The following is a 21150-nucleotide window of genomic DNA, read 5'->3' as shown; positions in this document are numbered from 1 at the left end:
GCAGGAATATTAGACTGCTGTCACTTTAAGAGCTGCCCGGATCCAATATACCATTACACTGTTTTCTTTCTCAGCTGTTTGCTTTCACTTAAGACCTACTATGTTTATGAGGATACCTGCAAAGACAGGCATTTTGACACATAAAAGTGTGTATTTAATTGTTCAAGGCCTATAAAGCAGCAAATAAATAAATAACTCTGTTCAATACTTCCGCACTCTATGAGAAGTGTCTTCACGTGCGAAACAGTCTCTCAGACAGCATGTGCATTTAACAAAATGAGTTCTCTTTAGCTGCTGATTGCATTTCAACAGCTTAAAATCACTGGTTTTTAAACCGCAATGCTTAAAGTCGGCATGAAACGGAAGTTGCGATTGTCTTGACCACACTAGTTGCTGCCACTGCCTCTGCCCCCTCTTCATTTATCTCAATACTGGACATATGCTGTACACTGGACACAAACAAGGGGCCCTCAGAGATGCGGTCCAGCTTTGGGTGACTAAATAGCATTCCTAGACCTGGATTGGAGTAGAATTATATATTTGTTCATATAAATAAGTAATTAAGAAATATTAAGAAGATTTTGAACCCAAGGTGATTCTAATGACTAATGAGTCATGAATTAGATGCAAGACATCTTACCCATGTTTGTCATGGCTTCTTGGAGGTCCTGGTTGAAGTCAAGCTTGAATTTTGGGAGTTTGACCTGCATGTTTCTTTCTCGTGGTAATCGACGGTAAAGATCTGAGATATTGAGCTTAGCTGCAACGGCTGATACATTCATATGTCCAGATGTTGGCATTATTACTAGTAGACTCTTGTCACCTTTAAAGGGGAATCGAGCAACCTATAGAGATCAAATAGTGAGTAACAGAGTTCAGTAGTGAGGAATAGAGATTTAATCAGTGCTATTTATAAAGTAGCATCTTAAAGGCAGTAACCTGGGCATCCAGCTCATGGTGGGTGATGTCTTCACGTGCGAAACAGTCTCTCAGACAGCATGTGCATTTAACAAAATGAGTTCTCTTTAGCTGCTGATTGCATTTCAACAGCTTAAAATCACTGGTTTTTAAACCGCAATGCTTAAAGTCGGCATGAAACGGAAGTTGCGATTGTCTTTTCTTCTCTACTGTGTCGTAAATCCGAGTGAAACGGCATCTGAAATGAGAGGGCATGACTTGATTTTGTCCTTCGGGAATTGATTGGATCGTTGGAAGGTGGGGCGTTGCAAACAAAATGGAGGCAGATCTGAATGCCAGTTTGCAGTTAGTGGTGGGGGATTTCTCTCCACTGGATTAACAGCCGACACCCTAGCATGAATAAATGTTTTATTTATTAAGGATGATGACGACGATCAAAACATGCCTAAACAGCGCGCCCGCGCACGAGAGAGAGAGAGAGAGAGAGAGAGAGACTGCCTGAATGACTGAGCGTGTCCTCCATCAGGTTAAGTCATATTCATGAAAAAAATTAGTTGGCGATGTCCTAAGAGTAATGTTGTCGTAATATACTAATATCTTTTCAATGTTTAGGGGTAACGTACTCCCTCATGACTGGTGTCAGTGCTATAAAGTGAAGCATCAGCTTCAGCTTTTCCCCATCCTTTATCCCAGCGTTTACCCCTCACGTCACTAGCTCCGCCCTTGCGCCATAGCTCGTGACCGGAAGAGAAGATGAGTCGTTTTGAGGGAGAGGGGAGGTTAATGTTTTTGATTAAAGATTAGGAGGGCACATTAATTAAAAAAAAAATAATGAAGTGCACGGATAAATTATTTATAATAAACACTACAGTATTCCAATAAAAAAATAAGAATTTTCAATTTTGATTTCATGGTGACTTTAAAAACGCGTGCAAACGATATGTTTCCGTGACCACGTAGCACAGAAACATCACGTGAGCGTGTAACCGCGATAGAGACAATAGTCCAAAATCTCTACCGGTTGAAAAATTTCAACCGGTATATCGCCCACCCCCAATTTTAAGGGACCAAAAAAAAAAGCTTTTTGCGGCCACAATATCAACCTCCCTGACAATATATCTGTTTTGTGGTATACGTGCGATTCTCACCAGTTTTCAGATAGATGCGGCTGGCGATGGACAGGCTCCTTCTGCGGAAGTTGCGCAGGAGGCTGCTGAGGGCAGTGTGGTAGCATGGCAGTGCATCCGCATGCAAGTGATGTAGAAGCAGCTCTTCTGTCTCATTAGTTGCTCCTAAGATTCAGATAAACAACAAGATTGTCTTATTGAGATACATATAATATCACTAAATTTGCGAAAATAAATGCATGCCAAAAAAAAAACTCAATATAAACGTAATGGAAACCAAAACATTTGTTATTCTCCGAGTCTTTTGTTTTTCATTGTAGACTTACCCAGTGCTAGCTGTGAGAGTGCTACAGACAAGCTAAGTGGGGAAATTATGACATTGGGCTGCTCTGGACTAGGCTTCAAGTTTTCCAAGAACCAAAGGCCAAGCTTCAGAATGCCGTTGCCTACGGTCCGCTTAATCTGTTGGCTGGTCATGTCCCCATCACAGAGCGAATCAAGGTCCTCCTCAGAGGAGCCTTCTTTCTGCCCAGGAGAGGGAACCGAGGCTGAAGGATCTACTTCTAGGCCATCTGGAGAAACTGTGAGTGCTTCTGTTATGGTGGGGTCAAGAGTGCCTTTCAAATCCTGAGAGGGACAAGGCGATTGGAGTGTCAAAAGTCTAAACATGTATACACCTTCAAGAATTTAACATTGTGGGTTCTTACTGATACGGGTTTACTAGGCATCAGTGGGATGAGCGGAATTAAAGGCACTGCTCCATCCTCTGGTTCAGTCGCATCTTCCTGCAGTGACAAGGAGCAATTTGTGGCGTTTAAATAATAGAATAAAATCAATAATTTAATAAAACAGAATGAAATCATTTGGAAAAAATAAACAGCATAAAATCAGTTGAGTGCTTTACCGTCCAGCCTTGCTTGGCATAACAAAGGAGGAGGAATGCCAGAAAACACAATTTCATGTTCTAGAAGTTAGTCTAAAAACCAAAGAACAGCACAATTTATACAGAATATGGGATGATTTGGCGTTGATCACTGCCTGGTCACTGGTCATTTGTACAAAAGTACTCTTTCCATTTTACATATTATCCATACTTATTAAATTATTATTAGATAAAACATATTAAATCCATTAATACAAATTTTGTATACACTTCATCAGATCAGATTGTTCAGCAGAAACAGAAGAAAAGAATCCTCACACACAATTTTAATCAATATATTATTTTGGATAGAAACTATCTAAAATAATCATTCCTGAAGGTCTCCCTCACTTGCACAGAAATTCATCATTCATTCAATAATCTAGCTATTGGCAATAAACCAATACATGATCCGATTAACACCTCCAATTTCAGGTGGATTGTTGTTTTTAAACTTACAGATTGATCAAAATATACAGTCAAATAATCAATAAATGCTTCACATGGCTAAAGGTCTGTCAGCTGTTGCATAATTCCAGGGTTAAGCATTTTAAATTTGTTTATAGCTACAGGTTAAATAAATTCAGATTGCAGGAAAATTCAATATATATATATTGTTTTTAAATCAACAATGTATTTATGGAAATGTTACTGCATTACTACTAATCAATTTTCTTGTGCACATAAAATATGCTTTGTTAAATGTTTTATCAAAACATTCTTGTGGGAATTATTTGTCATTACTGGGAATTACACTTCAAAAATACACAAACCACTTCAAAAATACACAAACGAAAGACGAAGTGTACATATTTACAAACCAAAAGAGCTGGCAATGGATTAAACTAGTATATTTTAACACAATATCTACGTAATATATTGCAAACAATTATTTATGCTGAGAATGTATGAGAATAAACAAAACTGTGAGCTTACCGTGCAAATCTCCAGTGGATCCAGCCCTGATTCGGGAAAGAAACACACAAAATAGGCAATGGGAAAATTCTTTGCTGTAGGGGTTGGCAGTCTCAGAGCAGGCAGTTACATTTCAACTTTCATTGATCTTTACCTCATATAGCTCTTAGACCTACCTCTTCATAGATGTAAATATTGAGAGACCTTGGGGTCAAACATCAAACTCAAGTGTGTAGATTCGTGGATCTGTGAAGACTTTAAATGAAGTAGGTTATAAACTGGTACTGTATAGTTTGCCGAGCTAAATAATCTCACTGCTGACAGTGCATGCGAGACACTGAATATGAGTAAACATGCTGCACAAGAAAAACTGCACATAAATGAGGAGGAGATGACAAGTCAGCACTGCCAATGCTGATATTAATATAGACCGTTATTGGATAGAGGGCTTTTATATTGCTTTCTTATATGCCAGACAAACAAGCCAGTGCCAGACTCCACCATTACCTTGGGTCATCCGCAAGCATATGCCAAGAACTCCAAATTGAGAACAGTTGAAAGGCAGTGTGTTGCAAACACTCAAATGGACTTTGTCCTATCAGAGTAACCTCTCTGTTGGGTGTTCAGTTTCCAAGCATGAAAATCTACAGAGCAAACCATATGACGGCCCAATCTTGCTCATTCATCAATGAGTAGGTCATCAATCACCCAGTTTGAAGTTTTTCAGACAAAAAAAAAAAAAAGACATTTATGATCAATTTCTTTTACTTTAAATAATTGAAAAGGTTCATTTTAGTCAGCATATAGAAAAAGGTCACAGTTTAAAAGTAAAAAAGAAAAATACTCGCAATGAAATACAAAAGAGCAATGGTCAATGTCAAGACAGTGTGTTGCTTGTGTTACTGTACATCAGACAGATGTTTGTCAATCTCAAACAGACATCGTCTTTAGCACGAATGATCAAAATCATCAAGCTGTTTGAGGAGTAAAATACAACCAATTGTATTTTTAAATACTTAGAAGAATTCATATATAAAGCGATATCCACTTTTCCGAAGTGTCTGGCCATATAGGATTCACCACAATCCTCTACTTAGTAACATAAAATAATGTGCTTTTCAAAATGAACACTATAACACTAGTAAGCCTGTTTCAACACAAAATAATAAAGGCGTGAATTCATATCAGAACGCATAATCCACAAGCCAATTTTCCAAACCTGACAAATAGTGGGTTACGGAAAGTATATTGTGCTGAATTACAGAGCCAGTAACATGTTTTAGTAATCTGAATAAATTCTCATTAAATATTCGAACATTATATAATTGGAATGTCTGGAGACGATAATGTTTTACATAAAGCATTCCAGTAATAAATTAAATAGTTAGTTCCTAGTTCATATCTATTCAAGGATGTTGCATAAAAGTTTTCTTTTAGATAGTAAGCATTAGGCTCAACAAAGATATATATATATATATATATACATATATAAATGTGTATGTATATACAAACATACATACAGTATGGTGTGAGTAAAATGTAACATATTGCTTGACCTGGGGTTGATGTGACAAGTGAATTACTACATCATCAAGGTTAATACAGCATCAAATTGCTAGTCATTAGATACATTTTAAATGTCAGAAGGTCCAAATTCAGGATTAAGGACCGTCCCATTGCATATTAGGCGTTTACACTCTCAATCGGTGTACAGTAACAGAATGAAGAGTCATCTTGGACATTTTGATCACATTTGCTTGTTCATTATGCTTCATTGACGTGGATGAAGAAACGTACTGTGTAATATAGAAAAAAAAGCGCCAAACATGGTGCACTATAAAGGTCTACCATGAATACTGCATAGTTGCTGAGCAAGTCTGGTAAATCGAATCATATGATATGATCAACATACACTAACCTGTGATTCTCACAGTGTTGTTTTTGGTGATTTCACTCATCTAATGGAAAGTGTAAACGCTACACTAGAACCACACTTGAACTTTCCTGAGCAGCTCATCTCATGCATGCCTCTAAGAATCCATTCATTTGACTATTTTGAAAAGAATTTACAGAGTTGATTATTACGTACAAAGCAGCTAGTGCAGTTATATCACATGAACCCTAAAAATAATAAAAAAAGACAATTCTTTTGATTGTATGAATCAGAGGCAATATTCCGTTTTGGTCACTTACTAAAGAGAGAGGTTTTAAGTTCTCTTTCAGCGAGTTTAAAATGGAAATATCAGGCTTGCTCCTTCTACGACTGAAACAGGTTTCTTTGTGCATGGTTGGCAAGATCGTTTCATTCTGGGAAAGGAGCCAAAGGTGGCACGAGGAATATCATTTTCTGAAAAAGCAACACTAGCTAGTTTAAGCCAGCAGCCTGATGGCACCGTTGTCAGAGCCGAGCAGCAGAAGCCTCTTTGTAGGCAACACGGACAGACTTGTGAGAGTCCCACGGAAGTTCTCTGTGCTGAGCTTGGTGGATCCCGCCAGGTTGGCCGTGCTGTCCAAAATAGAGTACACCCCGATCCTGTTAGCAACAGTACCTGCCACAATCTCAGCACCATAAAGATCAAATGCATGGATGGGGTCGGATGGAGTCCTGTACTGGTGGAGTGGCTTGTGCTCCACGTCTTTCCAAACGGTCAGTGTGTGGTCTGATGAAGAACTAATCAGCAAATTGCCCTCTGCTGCCTACAAAATGATACACACACAAAAATCACTGTAACAAACAGATGGGGAAGTATCGACATTTAGACAGCCAAGTACTATTTATTTTTTATATTCTATATAAATAATTATATTTTTAATTTCATCAAGTTTTACTATTTTTTCCATTCACAAAAAATAGCTTTTTCTTTACAAATCACAATTTGTAACCCCAAAAAATGTTACGTATCTTACCAAAAAAAAAATAATAAAAAAACAGGACGCTAACCCCATAAATTCATAATTACACTTTTGCTGGAAAAGAACGGCAGATGATACAAACCATTAATGATTTATAAGTAGTTTTCAACACATACAGCACAGTTCAGAACTTTGGGGTCAGTAAGATTGTTTGTTTTTGAAAGAAGTCTCTTATGCTCATCAAGACAGTATTCATTTGATTTTTTCAGGATTTGACGAACATAGTTAAAAAGAACAGCATTTATTTCATATATTTTATCATATATTTAATTTATAAAATTAAAAGCTAAAAAAAAAAAACTTTTTTCTTACTGACCTCAAAATTATGAACCCAAGTGTACTTATTGATTACTAATGAGCAGAAGGTGTAATGATTATGTTGAATATATCACAGAAAACCAAATATTTAAATTCATAAAGCATACAAATGTATGTACAAGATTCGTGAATGTGAGATTATTAATAGCAACAAAGCATGAGCCTGAAACTCCCTCACACTGGTCCTGGTCCAGCAGGACATCCTTATTGTTGAGCCCTACTAAGGTTCATCCATTTCCTGATAGTCACAAATAATAAAGTAATTGTGCAGCAATCTGCAAAGCTCATAGATTTTGTCCTAATGAGTAACTCATGTCTATATTTGCCCAAACATGGGCCTCTGGTGGCAGAGACCTTTGACCCTACAAATCAGGGTTAAATAAAGCTTGCTTAGTTCTAGTCCCTTGTTGACTGCATCTGAACAAACCAACAGGGTACAACTTTTACTCATACAGAAATCTCAAATACAGATGTGAATCAAGACACCAAAACAAAGATGGGAATCTAGTCCATGTTTTGTAACGATTCCTGGTTCTTCTCCATTCTAATATTTGATTATATATAGTACATGTAGTCGTCCCGTAAACTCTCGAAAAACACCCGAATTTTTTGCTTGTTTCAGTCATTTTTATAAACAGTGTGTATCCATATAACATAATATTCCCTAAAATCAATGCAGTATTTGAGCTACAAAAACATCAAAGGACAACAGAGCATGCAGTCCAGGGGTGTGTCCAGGATTTTGTACTTGGGGTGGCAAAGAGGGGGCAAGAGCAGAATGAGGGGTGGCAACTATAGATCAGTGTTTGTACTCCCCATATATTCTGTATATTCAACACCAGTGTTGGGGAGTAACTAATTACATGTAACGGAATTACGTAATTTAATTACAAAATAAATGTAAGTGCAATCTGTTACAGTTACTGAGAAAAAAAAGTGTAATTAAATTAGCCTACAGTTACTTGTGAAAATGTTAGCAATTACAAAGGGGGTTTTCACACAAACGCACATACAGATTTGATTCATTTATTTCTTAATGATCAAATGAATGAATAGTAGGCTAATAATAATAATAATAATAATAATAATGATGATGATAATAACCAAAAAAAAATAAAAAATGAATGTGTTATTTTCTTTCCTTTTAGTAAGTGTGCATTAAACGATTCAAAGGTTATCAGAATTAAAAGTTAAATCTGTCATTGCAGCTTTTTGAAGTGTGAATTTTGTTTGGAAGGATGTAATGATAGTAGGCTACATTTGTCAGTTATTTTATTGGTTATTAAATCAGATACATAGAAGCACAGTAAAATTACATTTATTTGAATGCATTTGTGAGAGCGCGATTATGTAAATTAGTCCTGCCTGTCTGTGCAACGTCTCTCTACTAATAGTGAAGCTCTGGATTTTGATTACTTCAAAACACAAAGAAATTTTCGGTATAACTTTTCTGTTTCTAAGCATTTTTATTGACAAATCACAGGGCAGCGTTGACAATATTTTTTGTTTCTGTGTGTGAGTGATCCGTTATGTGTCTGTACATGTGTGCGTGCAGTACAATCCTTGTAGGCAGAACTAGTTTAGAACGGCTATAGTTATGGCATTAATTGTGCTAGTGATTGAGCGGTAGTGGAGCACTCTGAGAGCGAGCGAAAACCAGAATTCTCCGACTTTCAAAAGATCCCCGCTTCAGTTAAAATCACGCTGCTCCGCTCTCAATGCACTTCGATCCCATACGCTGCTTTGGGGTGGCAACTGGGGTGGCAAAGCTCATTTTAAGGGTGGCAGTTGCCACCCCGTGCCACCCTTGTGGACACGCCACTGATGCAGTCATATGCACATCTTGTATTACACATTAACCAACGACATGCATACTCACTTTCATTTGCAGTATATCTCCCTCGTGACCGGGCCAGCCTCTTAGCACCAGACCCGTTCTTGCATCCAGCAGCACTATGAATCCAGTAGAGAAGCCTGCCGCCACAGTGCGTCCACTCGGACTGACAGCCAGGCAGCGTATCAGGCCAGCGCTCATGTTACTGTAGGCCAGACGGAACTCATGCTGTCAACAGAGAAAAAGCAGGGTCCTTACCATAAGCTTTGCAGGAAGGAATATATAGAAACCAGCCCGGCCATTATAATGCTTGATAAAAAAATTGATCTGAAAAAATAACTGCTTGTAACATAACATGTATTAAAGAAAAAGGAATGAGCAATACCTGCAAGCCAGGTTTGCGTGCATCTATGAAACGCAGCACAGAGTCTGCGCTAGCAAACACTACACTGCAGTGAGGAGCAGGCATAGTGGTGACAGCCGTGATGGGGTTCTTCCCGTCCAGAGCTTCATAACAACGAATATTCTTACCTAGTCATATGAAGGAGAGAGCAAAACAAGAAATTATATGAAAGCTGTTGGTCTGACAGACACAGGCAAAAGGTAATCTATATAAGAATATGTATGTATAATTTGTAGTGGAATTTGTGGTAATGTATACATTTTGTATATTAATGATCTAATAATAATATCATTATGTAATGGAGATGACAGTTGTGGAAATGTATTTTTGTAATAAAAAGATGCTATGGCTAATTTAAAAACTACCATTTTATGTATCTGACATCAACCAAATAAAATAATATTTTCATACTGTATGCATCATATACATGCTTGGCTGAATGCACAAAAATATATCATATTTAATATTTATCTGCTTACACTGGAAATGACTGTGGGACAATCATAACTTTTTTAAAATGTATAGAAAATATTATACAGTAAATAATCTTTTATTATTTAATTATTAGATTATTTCATTTAAAAAATTTGTATATAAATATTAATAAAATATATTGTAAATTAAATGTTTTCCATGTAATAATTCATATTTTTGTAATGGATTTTCAAAGCTTAAAAGTGAAAGTCTGGGTAAGGAATGAGGGTAAATAATGAAGTCTACACATAAACCTGTCTGAAAAGTAAAAATTCTGAAGGTATGATTCAAAGCTGAAATTGAAATCTCTCAAATATTACTTCTCAAAATTTTGGGGTGGGAATTTATATGTTCACCAAGTTTGTATTTATTTTAATCAAAAATACGGTAAAAACAGTAATATTGTAAAATATTATTAAAAAGTAAAATAGATGCTTTCTATTTTAATATAGTCTAAAAAGTTATTTCTTATCTTATATGGCAAAGCTGAATTTTCATCAGCCATTACTCCAGTCTTCAGACTGGCTACGTTTACATGCAACCAAATAATCCGTTTGTAATTGGATTGACGGCTCAATCGGACTGAAAAGCCTTCATGTAAACACCTTAATCGATCCGATTGAGCTCGATCGGAATGAAATTTCGATCGGATTGAAGGGGGTGGTTTATTCCTTTTCTAATACGATTGAGAGTGCATGTAAACACTCAATCGGATTGAACCCCGAAACTGAAAGGACTGCGCATGTGCAATGACGCAGAAATAGCGTAATGACGTATGACGCGCGGCGGAACGAGCGGTTCTTCCTTTTGAATAAAGTGTTGTATAAATGTGTGTCCTGTCATTATAAAACTCTCCTTTCACTCGGCAACTGTGAAGTGGAGCAGGACAACGTCCCACCATTCCTTGTTTTGGATTCTCATCCACAGGCAACCCGTTTTGGGAGCGGGGAGGGGCATTTTTACTGCGTGATAAATAAGAGCAGCACGGCACTGCGGTTTATATGTATATTTATCCAGAAATGGATAAATATTAATTCTGCTGTTAAAAACAAATAAAGAAACAGTGTAGGAGAGTGGTTATTATGCGCAAACAGTGAGAAACTCTATATTTGTGCAGTGTGCGCATGTAAAAAAAAAACTATTCCGATTTGAAGCTTGTGACATAAACGCGCACATCAACCCGATCACTTTATTTAGCGTTCATGTAAACACTACATTCAGATTAATCAATTGGAATTAATTCTGTCCGATTGAACCCAAAACTGTGCATGTAAACATAGTGTCACATGATCCTTCAGAAATCATTCTAATATGCCGATTTGTATCTCAAGAAACATTTCTTACTATCAGTGTTAAAAACAATTGACCCCTGATAAAGGGAATAAGCCGAAAGAGAGAGAGAGAGTGATGAAAACAATTGTGATGCTTAATATTTTGGTGGAAACTGTGATACATTTAATTTTTTAGGATTCTTTGGAGAAAAAAATACAAAATACAGCATCCTTTCTGAATAAAAGTATGAATTTCCTTACTGACCCGTAACTTTTGAACGGTAGGGAAAGTGAATGCGAAAAAATGTAAGAGATTAATCACACAAAATAACCTATCCTATGCCACAAAAGGACAGTTACTGTAATACTGTAAGATGCTCAAATTAACAGTACTGTTATTTTCTCACCTGTGAATTGATCCCACAGATGCACAGTACCATCACAGCTCACCACTTCCTGTGAGGCCTCTAGCTGGCCGACATAAAAGACAGATTTGCGGTGGTCTGTGTACTTGAGTCGAGGTTCGACCTCTCGTGTGCCATCACCGTGGTTATAAAGCGGCCACAGCCTCACCGTTTTGTCTTTACTCCCAGACAGGAAGTAGTCCTCCCTTGCTAGTGGCGCCAGACATTTTGCCGTGCCCGAGTGGCCCAAGAAACTCTGAAGACGGATCTGGTGGAAGTGGAAATGCAAGTCCTGCTGGTTAAGACCAATTTCATACTGCCAGTAGGCAAGCCAATTACCCTGCAGGGAGCGACTGCTGCGTGGGAGGTCCTGTTTCAGTGCGCTGTCCTCTGGAGTGGGTCCCAGTACCCAAGAGTATGAGGAGTGAGAGAAAGAAGGTCCGGCTGAGGAAAGTGCAGTGGTGGCTAGACTCATCTGAGGAGCACTGCTACCATATGGCCGTGTCCATGTTTCCAAAGAAGACAAGTTAGGACTCCCACAGGCTTCAGTGTCCCGGCGTACCTGGATACGGTTTCCCACCAGATGACTGCCAAATGTTCCTGACTCAGGCAGGATGTCTCCACCCAGTGGTGTGGAAGTGGACGAGGGAGCAGGGAAGGGACTACGACCCATCTGGTGGCCCATGCTAGGAGAGAGGCCCATAGCAGTAGTTTTCTGACCTCCAGCAGGGTTGGTTTCTGGGCTACCTGGACTTGCTCGTTCATGATATGATTGAGCCAGACTCCAAACTAGCTCATGATTTGTAACTAGTTTGCGAATCGCTGCATCACCTAAAAAAAAGAAGGTATATACAACTCAGCTAATGAAGATGAATAGGAACACATTTATCAATGCTTAAAAGCTAACCAGTAGAAATGTGTCTTACCAATAAGACAGTAGAAAGGAATATAAGATGCATAAGCCATTTCAGGATTAAACACAGCCTGAAGTTCCTCCAAAACTCCAAGCTCACAAGTAATCTCTGTTCCATCTGGACTGCACATATCCAAGTATGTGCTGTCTCCAACCTCCCTACGCGGGGCACTTCCCATCTGCACATAAAGAAAATTAATTTAAATTATTAAGTAATGATGTAGTTGTTTATGAATCGGACTACAAACTATTTAGGCCAAGTATTAAAAATCCTCTGATAATAATTTCAAAGTATACTACCAAAGTATACTAGGATTTTTTTGAAAGACATCAATTATTTTAATAATTACAAATTTTATGACCGTAAAAGACATTTATAATGTTAAGCAGCACAACTGTTTTCAACATTACTAATAATAAAAAAAATTTCTTGAGCACAATTAGATTGATTTCCAAGAATCATGTGACACTAAATTTTAAATGTATTAAATAAATGCAACCTTGGTGACCATAAGAGACGTCCTTCAAAAACATTAAGAAAAAAAAGACCCCAAATTTTGAAACGGTAGTATATTCAAATTTGACAAAACTGTCAGGAAGACTCATATATACAACATGAAACTAAACAAATGAAAAACAAATGAAAAAATAAACAGGGATGCATGATATTAAAATTCTAAATTATTTCCAATACTTTTTTTGTTAAATAAATTAAACCAAATAAAACATTTAATAAAACTAAAACCAACTGTTTAAAATGCTATAAGTGAATTTAGACATCACAACATTTTATTCTACAGTATGAAAATAGGATACTGTTAAGATGTGCATAAAAGTACATCTAACCGTGTTGTAAAATTATAAAATTATAGTTTTTAAAGATGAACTTTATGGTAAGTGTTATATGATGGCAAAGGTTAAATGTAAAAATAGATTAAGTGAGCATGATTGAGCAATTAAATATGCAATATCCAGATAAACTAAAAAAAACCTCTATAATATCATATGATTACAAATATTAATAAAGCATGCATCCCTACAAAAAAAAAAGGACTGAATTATACATTATACAATATTGTAAATTGTCTTTGGTTACCTGATTTTGCAGACACTGCAGCAAGGGGAAAACTTGGAAGAACCTGGATAGGGTTTCTGCCATGTGCTGCTGTACCATCTCTCGGCCAATCCGCAGACAGATCAGTGCCATGAGGCTCAGAGTCTTTATACACACAGCGGAACGAGTCTGCACTCCACTAGGAAAGCTGAACACAGAGGGAAAAAAAAGTCAGAGGACAGCTTTTTTTTATATATAATTTGCCAACTTTCTTTTTTTAACTTCCTGACTATGACTGATGCACTATATGTAAGCTATTACCCCATCTTAGTTGATGTTAACAAATCCAGCAGAGGCAGCAGAACCTCCTGGTTAATCTTCATCAGCATATCCATTAGAGTGGTGTCTGACAGGAACACTATAATCTTCTGAGTGAGTACCACTGCACCCAAAAGCCCTGCCTCCTTTCGAGTGTTCAAACGACAAGAAGAAGGTGGAGAGACCTGCAAGTTTCAAGGAAGTAAAATTTTAAGTAAAAATCTATAAAGAAAAAGAAATTTTACAAGCCGAACTGTTAATCAGTGAGCCTCAGAGATTTCCAAGTTACCAGGTAACCAATGTAGGGTAGATATTGGTAAGTCAAGACTGGTTCTCCATAGAGATGTGCTATGTAAATAAGACACTCGAGGACTGGTCGTGCAGTCTGGTCACCAACAACTGGCTTCTTCTCATATACACTTCCTACGCTCTCAAGGCTATTTTCCTCATTTGCAGAGAGCATGAACTGGTGTTTATCAAGACCTTAAAAAGAAAAGATTACTTATAACAGAGATAATAAATTAAGCTAAAACCACCAAATACCACAGAACATAGAGATGTGTATGCAGTTCAGAAATTGTACCTATGTAACATGTAGTAAGAAGTCTCAGCAGGTTCCTAGCTATGAATCGAGATGTCAATGTCGGCCCCAGTTTTGCAGACAGCCATCTGACAGTTTTGCAAACAGTGTCTGGAAAACACAATATATTTTTTGTTACTGCATAATTCAGGCATACTGCTACTTTGAATACTAAACATGTACAAATAAATCAAAGGAATGCACAAACATTACAAAAAGATCTGTTTTGACTCACCTAAAAGTATCTTGTGTTCTTTTTCCTCAGAATCTTCTAAAGGGTCATGTTCAGTGTCTTCTTCCTCCATGTTTTTCTCTGCATCTTCTTGCACAATTCCATTCATGATGTCTCCCTCAAGTGTGACCACGGTTGCCTCAGACTCCTCTGTGCAAACTGAAAGAGTCATCTCTAGACTGGGCACCCTTTGCACTGTATTTTCTTGGTCTTCCACTGTCTCCTCATCCTCAAGCTCTCCACCATCCTCACCATCACTAGCTTGCTTTAGGTCCTGACTGCTGTCAGCAGACTTTAAACTTGCACGGTCTCCAATGGACACCTCACTAGCGCTGCTCTTGTCACTCAGTTTCCCCACACTGAGAGATTCCTGGTCTTGATCTTTGTTTGCTAGGCTTTGGTTCTGCTGTTTGGCGCCCAACGCCATTGTTGCCCCAGATGCACTATTATTCACATAAAAGCCATTCTGAAAGTCCTCGCCTTCAGTCAGAAAAACCTGGTCGTTGAGACTGATGCCTGAGGAGTAATCCACAAGACCTTGGTCTCCACCAACACCTCCACTACCACCTCCACTGCCTCCTCCTACTTTGCCAGATGATGTGGCAGTAGACGGCCTCCCATCGTCACACTCATAGTCCTCCTCTTCCTCATCTAAGGCACCAGCAGCTCCCCTTAAAACCTTCAAGCCCTCCCATTCAGTCCCTGCAGCTGTATTGCAGCTTTCAAAGCCTGTGATGACCTGCAGAACATGTGGAAGAAGGCAGGAAAGAAAGGCTTGCAAACCCAGTCTTACAATAAGCTGCAGCACAAAGCAATCCGTGTAGAGGTAGAAGCGGCCTCGAAGGCATCTGGGATTCTCGTACACACCTACCAGAGGCTTTAGTAGGTACTTGGAGGCATTGCGAGGCCCAAGAACCCTGGACACAGGCTCAAATAAGTACCAGGCAGCATAAACAGCAGTGGTCTCCTCTGACATCAAAGAAAGCACAAAGGGTAGAAGAATCTCAAGCCCCTCTGCATTTATGTTGTCCTTGAGAAGTGTCTCCAGCTGTTGCCATAAGTTGAACACAATGTCACGGCCCTGAACACTGTTAATGGACTCCATCTTGGCGTGGTAGGAAAATATGAATCTGTGCAGTGTTGGAAAATATGCTGGAAAGGGTAGAGGGGAAAGAACGGGACTAAGCAATTGCCAAGGGTTTGGCGGTGGAAGACCCTCACAAATAGGGTCATATTTGAACAGATACGGTAGTCCATGCGGGTGTATTGTGAATGTTTCTATCTTAGAGCAATGCTTGTGGAGAAGTGACTCTAGTGCATGATGGAGTGGTAGTGGAACATCTCGAAGGTTTGTAGAGCACAGCTTCAATACTGCTTGAAATCGATCACTCAGATGTGTTCCAGGTCTCAGTCCCCGCTGTTTGGAGGAATAAAAGATCTCAGCAATGAGAACACCCAAGGCTTGTATATCTCTCTGGAAAAGATCTGCAAATGACAGAGGAACTTTCAGTACAGGTCTCAAGTCTTTCTTGTTCGTGTCAAGACCCATCGTATGCTGGGCTTGACAGTGTAGACCTTTCACCAAGAAGTTGTTTAGCTTTTCTAACTCTTCCAAAGGCTGCAAAGGTTTAAATCCCTCTGGCAGGATTATTTTAAAATCCTCAAAATTGGAAGCCTCTGGCCTTTTACCAACAGAGGCTGCTCTGTGAAGCATGGATGCTCTAATACCTGATCCTAGGGTATTTGTGACATTTCCAGGTGTTTCACCAGGGTAAGAACCATGAGAAGGAGACAGAGCCAAAGCAATACTCTCTCCACTGGTCTTTCCACCAGCAGAACCAGCCAAAGGGATTGGAACAGAATTAGATGATGACGAGCCACTCAAGTCAAGGGCTTCCATTGCTTGCTCAAGCTCCTCGTCCCGGCCTACAACTGACCACCCACTGGATTCACAACCTGTTGTTTCTGGGACCAGTCCATCCATACCATCCATTGTGGTTTCAAGTGGTGGAATGTGCCAGGTCGTTACGTTGACAGGCCCAAAGTGGGGAGGTTCTGGAGGTGAATACTGGTAAGGTGCAAGACGAGGTGGGTGAGGGTTGTCAAACAGTTGCACAACTCCATAGCTGGTGAGATGGGTGTGGCTATCCACCAAGTGCAAGCACACATTCTTAGCTTTGATGGCTTCTTTACCTGATAACTTGTAGCCAAATGTCAGGTCAATCCAGTGATGCAACTGTTGAGACACTTCTTGACTCTCTAGCAGTTGTCTATGCACAGCAATAAACTCTTCGTAGGAGTTACACCATGAAGGTATATCAAGATCTGGCATGTCTGGGTGAATGGAGTGGAATATTGAGGGATCCGTGTAAAATTCTGGGATGCATTCATCTGGGGTCCAACTCTGAATACGTTCCATACTAGCTGGATATTCATTGGGCTCCCACTGGGAACGAACATGGCTGCACAGTACAGATTTAGGTGTCTGTCTAGCTTTGTAGACGTAATAAGTTATGTCTGACAGAACATCTGAGATATGATGGGGAACGTGGAGGTGATCCAACTGGCCTGACCCACCAGATACTACCGGCCCACCAAGGTCTGAGGCAAAATTGCTTCCACCACTTCCATTAGCTGCTGCTAGTGCTTCTTTGGTCATTTCATACGTGAAGTCCAGTTGTTTATCACCTTTATTCAGACGAAATTTTGACTTCTTGAGATCACGAAACCTTCCATATGGCACAGTGAAATCCACCACCCAAGGTAAAACCGGGTGATAGTTTGGGTCTCCCTCACGCCTCCCTGCCAGTCGGTTTAATTCCATCAGATATTGGAAGTTGCTGACTTGACCATTAACCCAGTCTAAGACCAGAGATTTGAGCTCATCCAGACAATTTCTACAAAGATGTTCACTCACACCACTGTTATGACTCTGACTGTTTTTTGCTGTAACACTTGTTGGCGCTTTACTTCCTAATGCATGCGGCACAGAATCCCTGTACTCTCCAAACTTTTCATAATGTGCCAGAGATATCTTTAGGCGACTGCAGAGCTGCTCATCAACTGCAATGTCAAGTAAGGAGAGTTCGCCACACAGTAGCCCTGAGGCATGACATTCGCGCACTGCTATGAGTAGTTGGTACAAAATGAACAATATCTTAGCATGGCTGTTAGCCAGCTTAGCTGGACTGTAAGTGACAATGTCATGAACAGTGTATTGTGTGTACGGGAAAACCACATAAAGAACCTCCTCCGACTCCAGCAAGCATTCTGCAGGTAGCACATTTGGACACAAACTGTCAGTACTTTGTTTAAGAGCTGAGCAGTTGGATGGGAATGGGCTGTCTTTCTCCTTCTCTTTGGCTGGAGAGAGGGACGGTGACATTCGATCGGTAGAGATAATGCTGGAGCAAAACAGTTTCTGTAAGGCTTGGCGAACAGCATCAATGGCCAAAACAGGTGTTTGCTCAATGGAATCGGCATATGGTTGCACATGAGTCATGTAAGCTTCACGCCACAGATTTCTGAAAATGAAATAAAAAAGGATATTACAAGTCAACACTGATTGAAAAAGTTAACCAAATGACCATTGTTATTATAAAAGTAACAGCACAGAGAAGAATTCTATATGGAATAAGCAAGCACAATAAAATATCCAATTCTAACATCAGATATATAGTGAACGTTTTGAATCTGAATACAAGGTGATTTTGAACAGATTGTTTTAATCAACAGAATTAAAAACACAACAATTACACAAATATATTCTCACAAAAACATCTAGAAAAGACAAAGTATTGTACCTGAAATTAGACTGGGATACTCCCTGCATCAGAGTCATGAAAGTGTCCTGTGAGAGTCCCTCCCCATGGCAGCCTGGCTCCCTGGCTAATCGGTATCCCAGTTTGCGCTTTCTAAGGCCATGGATACAAACACGTGTCCAACCAGATGGCAATTTCATCTGAGAGCGCTGGAGGAGAGTGCAGATTTCCCCCTCGCTGAAGCACTCGTATCGCGCACAGCGAGTAACTCTCTTGTTTCTCAGGGCCATTACCCATCGAGTTGGGACCAGGACCACCAGTTCATTGGGTCGCTGACTGGGTCTAGTCTGCCGCTGATCAATACCCAGGTCCCTCTCCAAGGCTGGTGCTAGCCACTCCATGATCTCTTTAAGTTAACCAGACTGTAGCCCTTGTAGGCCCCTATAAGAATCTAAAAAAATGTCAGGACAGGAAGTTAAAAGAAAAGCACTAAAGATACTACTATCAGTTTCTGTAGACACTATTACACATATGTTCATGACATAAAATAATGAATAAAAAATGGACTTGTATGGAGATACATGGAAAGTGTGTTTTATATCCACTGCAAACTTGAATAATATACTTAATGTACTTTGTGCAAGTCGTGTGAAATCCAAATAAAAGTTATTTTATCACAGATGATCTTAAAAGTGTAATCTAAATATTGTTACTGATTACACTATTTATAGTAGCATAATTTGTACAGTTTCATATTACATTTTAGAAGAAATCCACTCAACACTGTAAGGCAACAATGCATATTACTAAAACTATTACTAATAATAATAATAAAAACATTTAAATGCAATGTTTATGACGTACAGATGTAAACTATTTTAAAATAAAATCCTGTAGAATAATGGAAACAAAATAATTACAGTATTTAATAATTATAGAATTATTTTATTGTTCAAATAAAATAATGTTATGCAAATAACAATACAAAATATGTATCAGTAGAAGCTTGCGGATCAAATCATCTTCAGGATAGCAACAACTAATGATTTGTCGAGGACACTGATGTCATCACTAAATGTCAAGCATTACCATGTGACTGTATTCTTCCATACTTCATCAAAAATAATAAACATTTATAACATCCAAAACGAAAGATCGAAAGTGTAAAATGTAGTACATACATTCATCTTTGATTTCTGCATTTAATTTCTACATTTTCAGTTCCTCTTACAGACAACAAGGAAATAGTGCACTTCTGTCAGTTCTCGCTTGTAAAGTTACAGATTCAAAGGAGCACTGCACTATACATTACGCCACAACTTGTTTGGTTCATGTAAACACACAAGCACCACCGTTTTGCAAACATTTGGAAGAGGAGATCAGTCCATCAAGCTGTTGTTGTTGCTTACCTCTGCACTGTTTGCTGCTTGTCAGCAACTGCGCTCTGGAACAGCTACCATCACGATGCCAAGTCCCATGTTTGCGGGATGTATAAATTGAATTTCCAGTACTTTGAGAACCACCATAACCGCACAAAAATTTCCTAAGAAGTAGACAATATTTTGTTGTCTTCAGAAGCCATAGTGTTGAGTTCAGAGCGTCACGTGACTCTCATCTCTGTGCGTGCGCTCCCAGGCCGTGTGATTCTCAGCCAGTAGAGTTGTTTCATAATACAAGTCCCCTCGAGATCATAAAAGAACAAATAAATAAACAAGCATTAAACTTATATTGTCATTTTGATTCATCTTTGTTAGGGACCCCGGATTGACCCCCGACTGAGAACCACTGTTATATAACATATGGCCATGCGAATATGAACATGACTTCTAATAAAAAATAGTCCAGACTCCAGAGCATGAGCTGAAGCATGAGAGATATTTAAAATCTGTAGTGGTGGGGGGCCAAGAGCAAGAGAAACGGTGAGATTGAGAAATACAAAAAAATATATATATATAACGTTTAGTTACAGGCCTATTCACAGGCGGCATGATAAAGTACTTGTACCCATTTTGCAATTTACTGAGCAGCTTATTATAATCACATGACATGCCGCTGATACATGACTAGTATCTTATGCTGACTCCGAAAAATAAACCTGTTGCCTAAAGAAATCCACTAGAGGGCGTCCTGCTATTAATTCTGTTGTAAGACTTATAACTGAGAGCTACTCTAACGTTCTAAATACATAGTCACAGACCCACCAAACAAACAAACAAAACTTATGGAAAATTATGTAGCCTATACAATCTTCAGTTTCAGTATAGTCAGATTTTCTTAGCTTTTACTATGCAAAAACTCAACTATGGGGGGTTCGGAAATTGTCGCTATTATAAAACTACGTTTTGGATGAAATGTCCAGTTACACAAGTGTGTGGTTTCTATAGAAGTGGTTTTCAAACCCCTCTTTAATTTAAATTTTATGCAAATTCTGTTCTCCGATCTACAACTTCAGAATCATCAAATTTTTAGCTTTTGGGTAAGAAGTGAACCAAAATAAAATCATTTTTATTCGTTTAAATAGAAGTTTTAAAAGAAAATGCTGTTTCTGTCTTTTTACTTAAAAGTGTCATGTCATGTGCAACACACTGTCAAGTCACTGTGTTGCTTGACATTTCTTTGTAAGTATTTTTGAAATTTACTAGCAATTTCTGAGTGAAAATTGTTTCAGAATCCTACACCAAATTCACTGTATTCCATTTTAATTATGGTTTAAATTTAGCAAAATTTATAATATGCTATTTTATGGCAGGTTAAATTGTGACAATATGCATTCCAGACTTTAAGGTATGTGTC

At 38.6% G+C, this 21150-nt stretch overlaps 2 protein-coding genes across 2 annotated transcripts in view; both read right to left on the bottom strand.

The window, feature by feature from the left end:
* serpinf2b (serpin peptidase inhibitor, clade F (alpha-2 antiplasmin, pigment epithelium derived factor), member 2b) overlaps positions 1 to 3999 on the bottom strand; it is a 6267-nt gene extending 2268 nt beyond the window's left edge. Inside the window, exons 1-5 of the mRNA XM_016455612.1 lie at positions 3904 to 3999; positions 2950 to 3021; positions 2753 to 2830; positions 2372 to 2672; positions 2067 to 2210 (exon numbers count right to left, since the gene is read on the bottom strand). Coding sequence (XP_016311098.1) covers positions 2067 to 2210; positions 2372 to 2672; positions 2753 to 2830; positions 2950 to 3006 — 580 coding nt within the window. The 5' untranslated portion in view covers positions 3007 to 3021; positions 3904 to 3999. The remainder of the gene's footprint in view (positions 1 to 2066; positions 2211 to 2371; positions 2673 to 2752; positions 2831 to 2949; positions 3022 to 3903) is intronic.
* A 655-nt stretch (positions 4000 to 4654) lies between these two features.
* Positions 4655 to 19949, bottom strand: wdr81 (WD repeat domain 81). Its single transcript, XM_016455610.1, has 12 exons — positions 19767 to 19949; positions 18400 to 18808; positions 14600 to 18120; positions 14368 to 14475; positions 14074 to 14267; positions 13788 to 13969; positions 13509 to 13674; positions 12426 to 12591; positions 11503 to 12330; positions 9333 to 9478; positions 8993 to 9175; positions 4655 to 6579 (listed from the first exon to the last, which is right to left on the bottom strand). The coding sequence occupies exons 2-12, from the start codon at positions 18756 to 18758 to the stop codon at positions 6253 to 6255; spliced, it is 6180 nt and encodes a 2059-aa protein (XP_016311096.1). The 5' UTR covers positions 18759 to 18808; positions 19767 to 19949; the 3' UTR covers positions 4655 to 6252.
* Between the last annotated feature and the right edge of the window lie 1201 nt (positions 19950 to 21150).

Source organism: Sinocyclocheilus anshuiensis, unplaced genomic scaffold (genome assembly GCF_001515605.1).
Source record: "Sinocyclocheilus anshuiensis isolate Anshui unplaced genomic scaffold, SAMN03320099.WGS_v1.1 scaffold319, whole genome shotgun sequence".
NCBI classification, from domain to species: Eukaryota; Metazoa; Chordata; class Actinopteri; order Cypriniformes; family Cyprinidae; genus Sinocyclocheilus; species Sinocyclocheilus anshuiensis.
Note: the sequence above shows the minus strand (reverse complement) of the source record. Positions and strands in the feature narration are given on the sequence as shown.

Excerpts from the sequence above, each read along its gene's own strand:
- wdr81 (XM_016455610.1), bottom strand. The coding sequence starts at position 18,758 with ATGGAGTGGCTAGCACCAGCCTTGGAGAGGGACCTGGGTATTGATCAG. Across the intron at positions 14,268-14,367 it reads TCTTACTACATGTTACATAG|GTCTTGATAAACACCAGTTC; the intron begins GTACAATTTCTG and ends TTTCTTTTTAAG. Across the intron at positions 13,675-13,787 it reads TTAACATCAACTAAGATGGG|CTTTCCTAGTGGAGTGCAGA; the intron begins GTAATAGCTTAC and ends CTCTGTGTTCAG.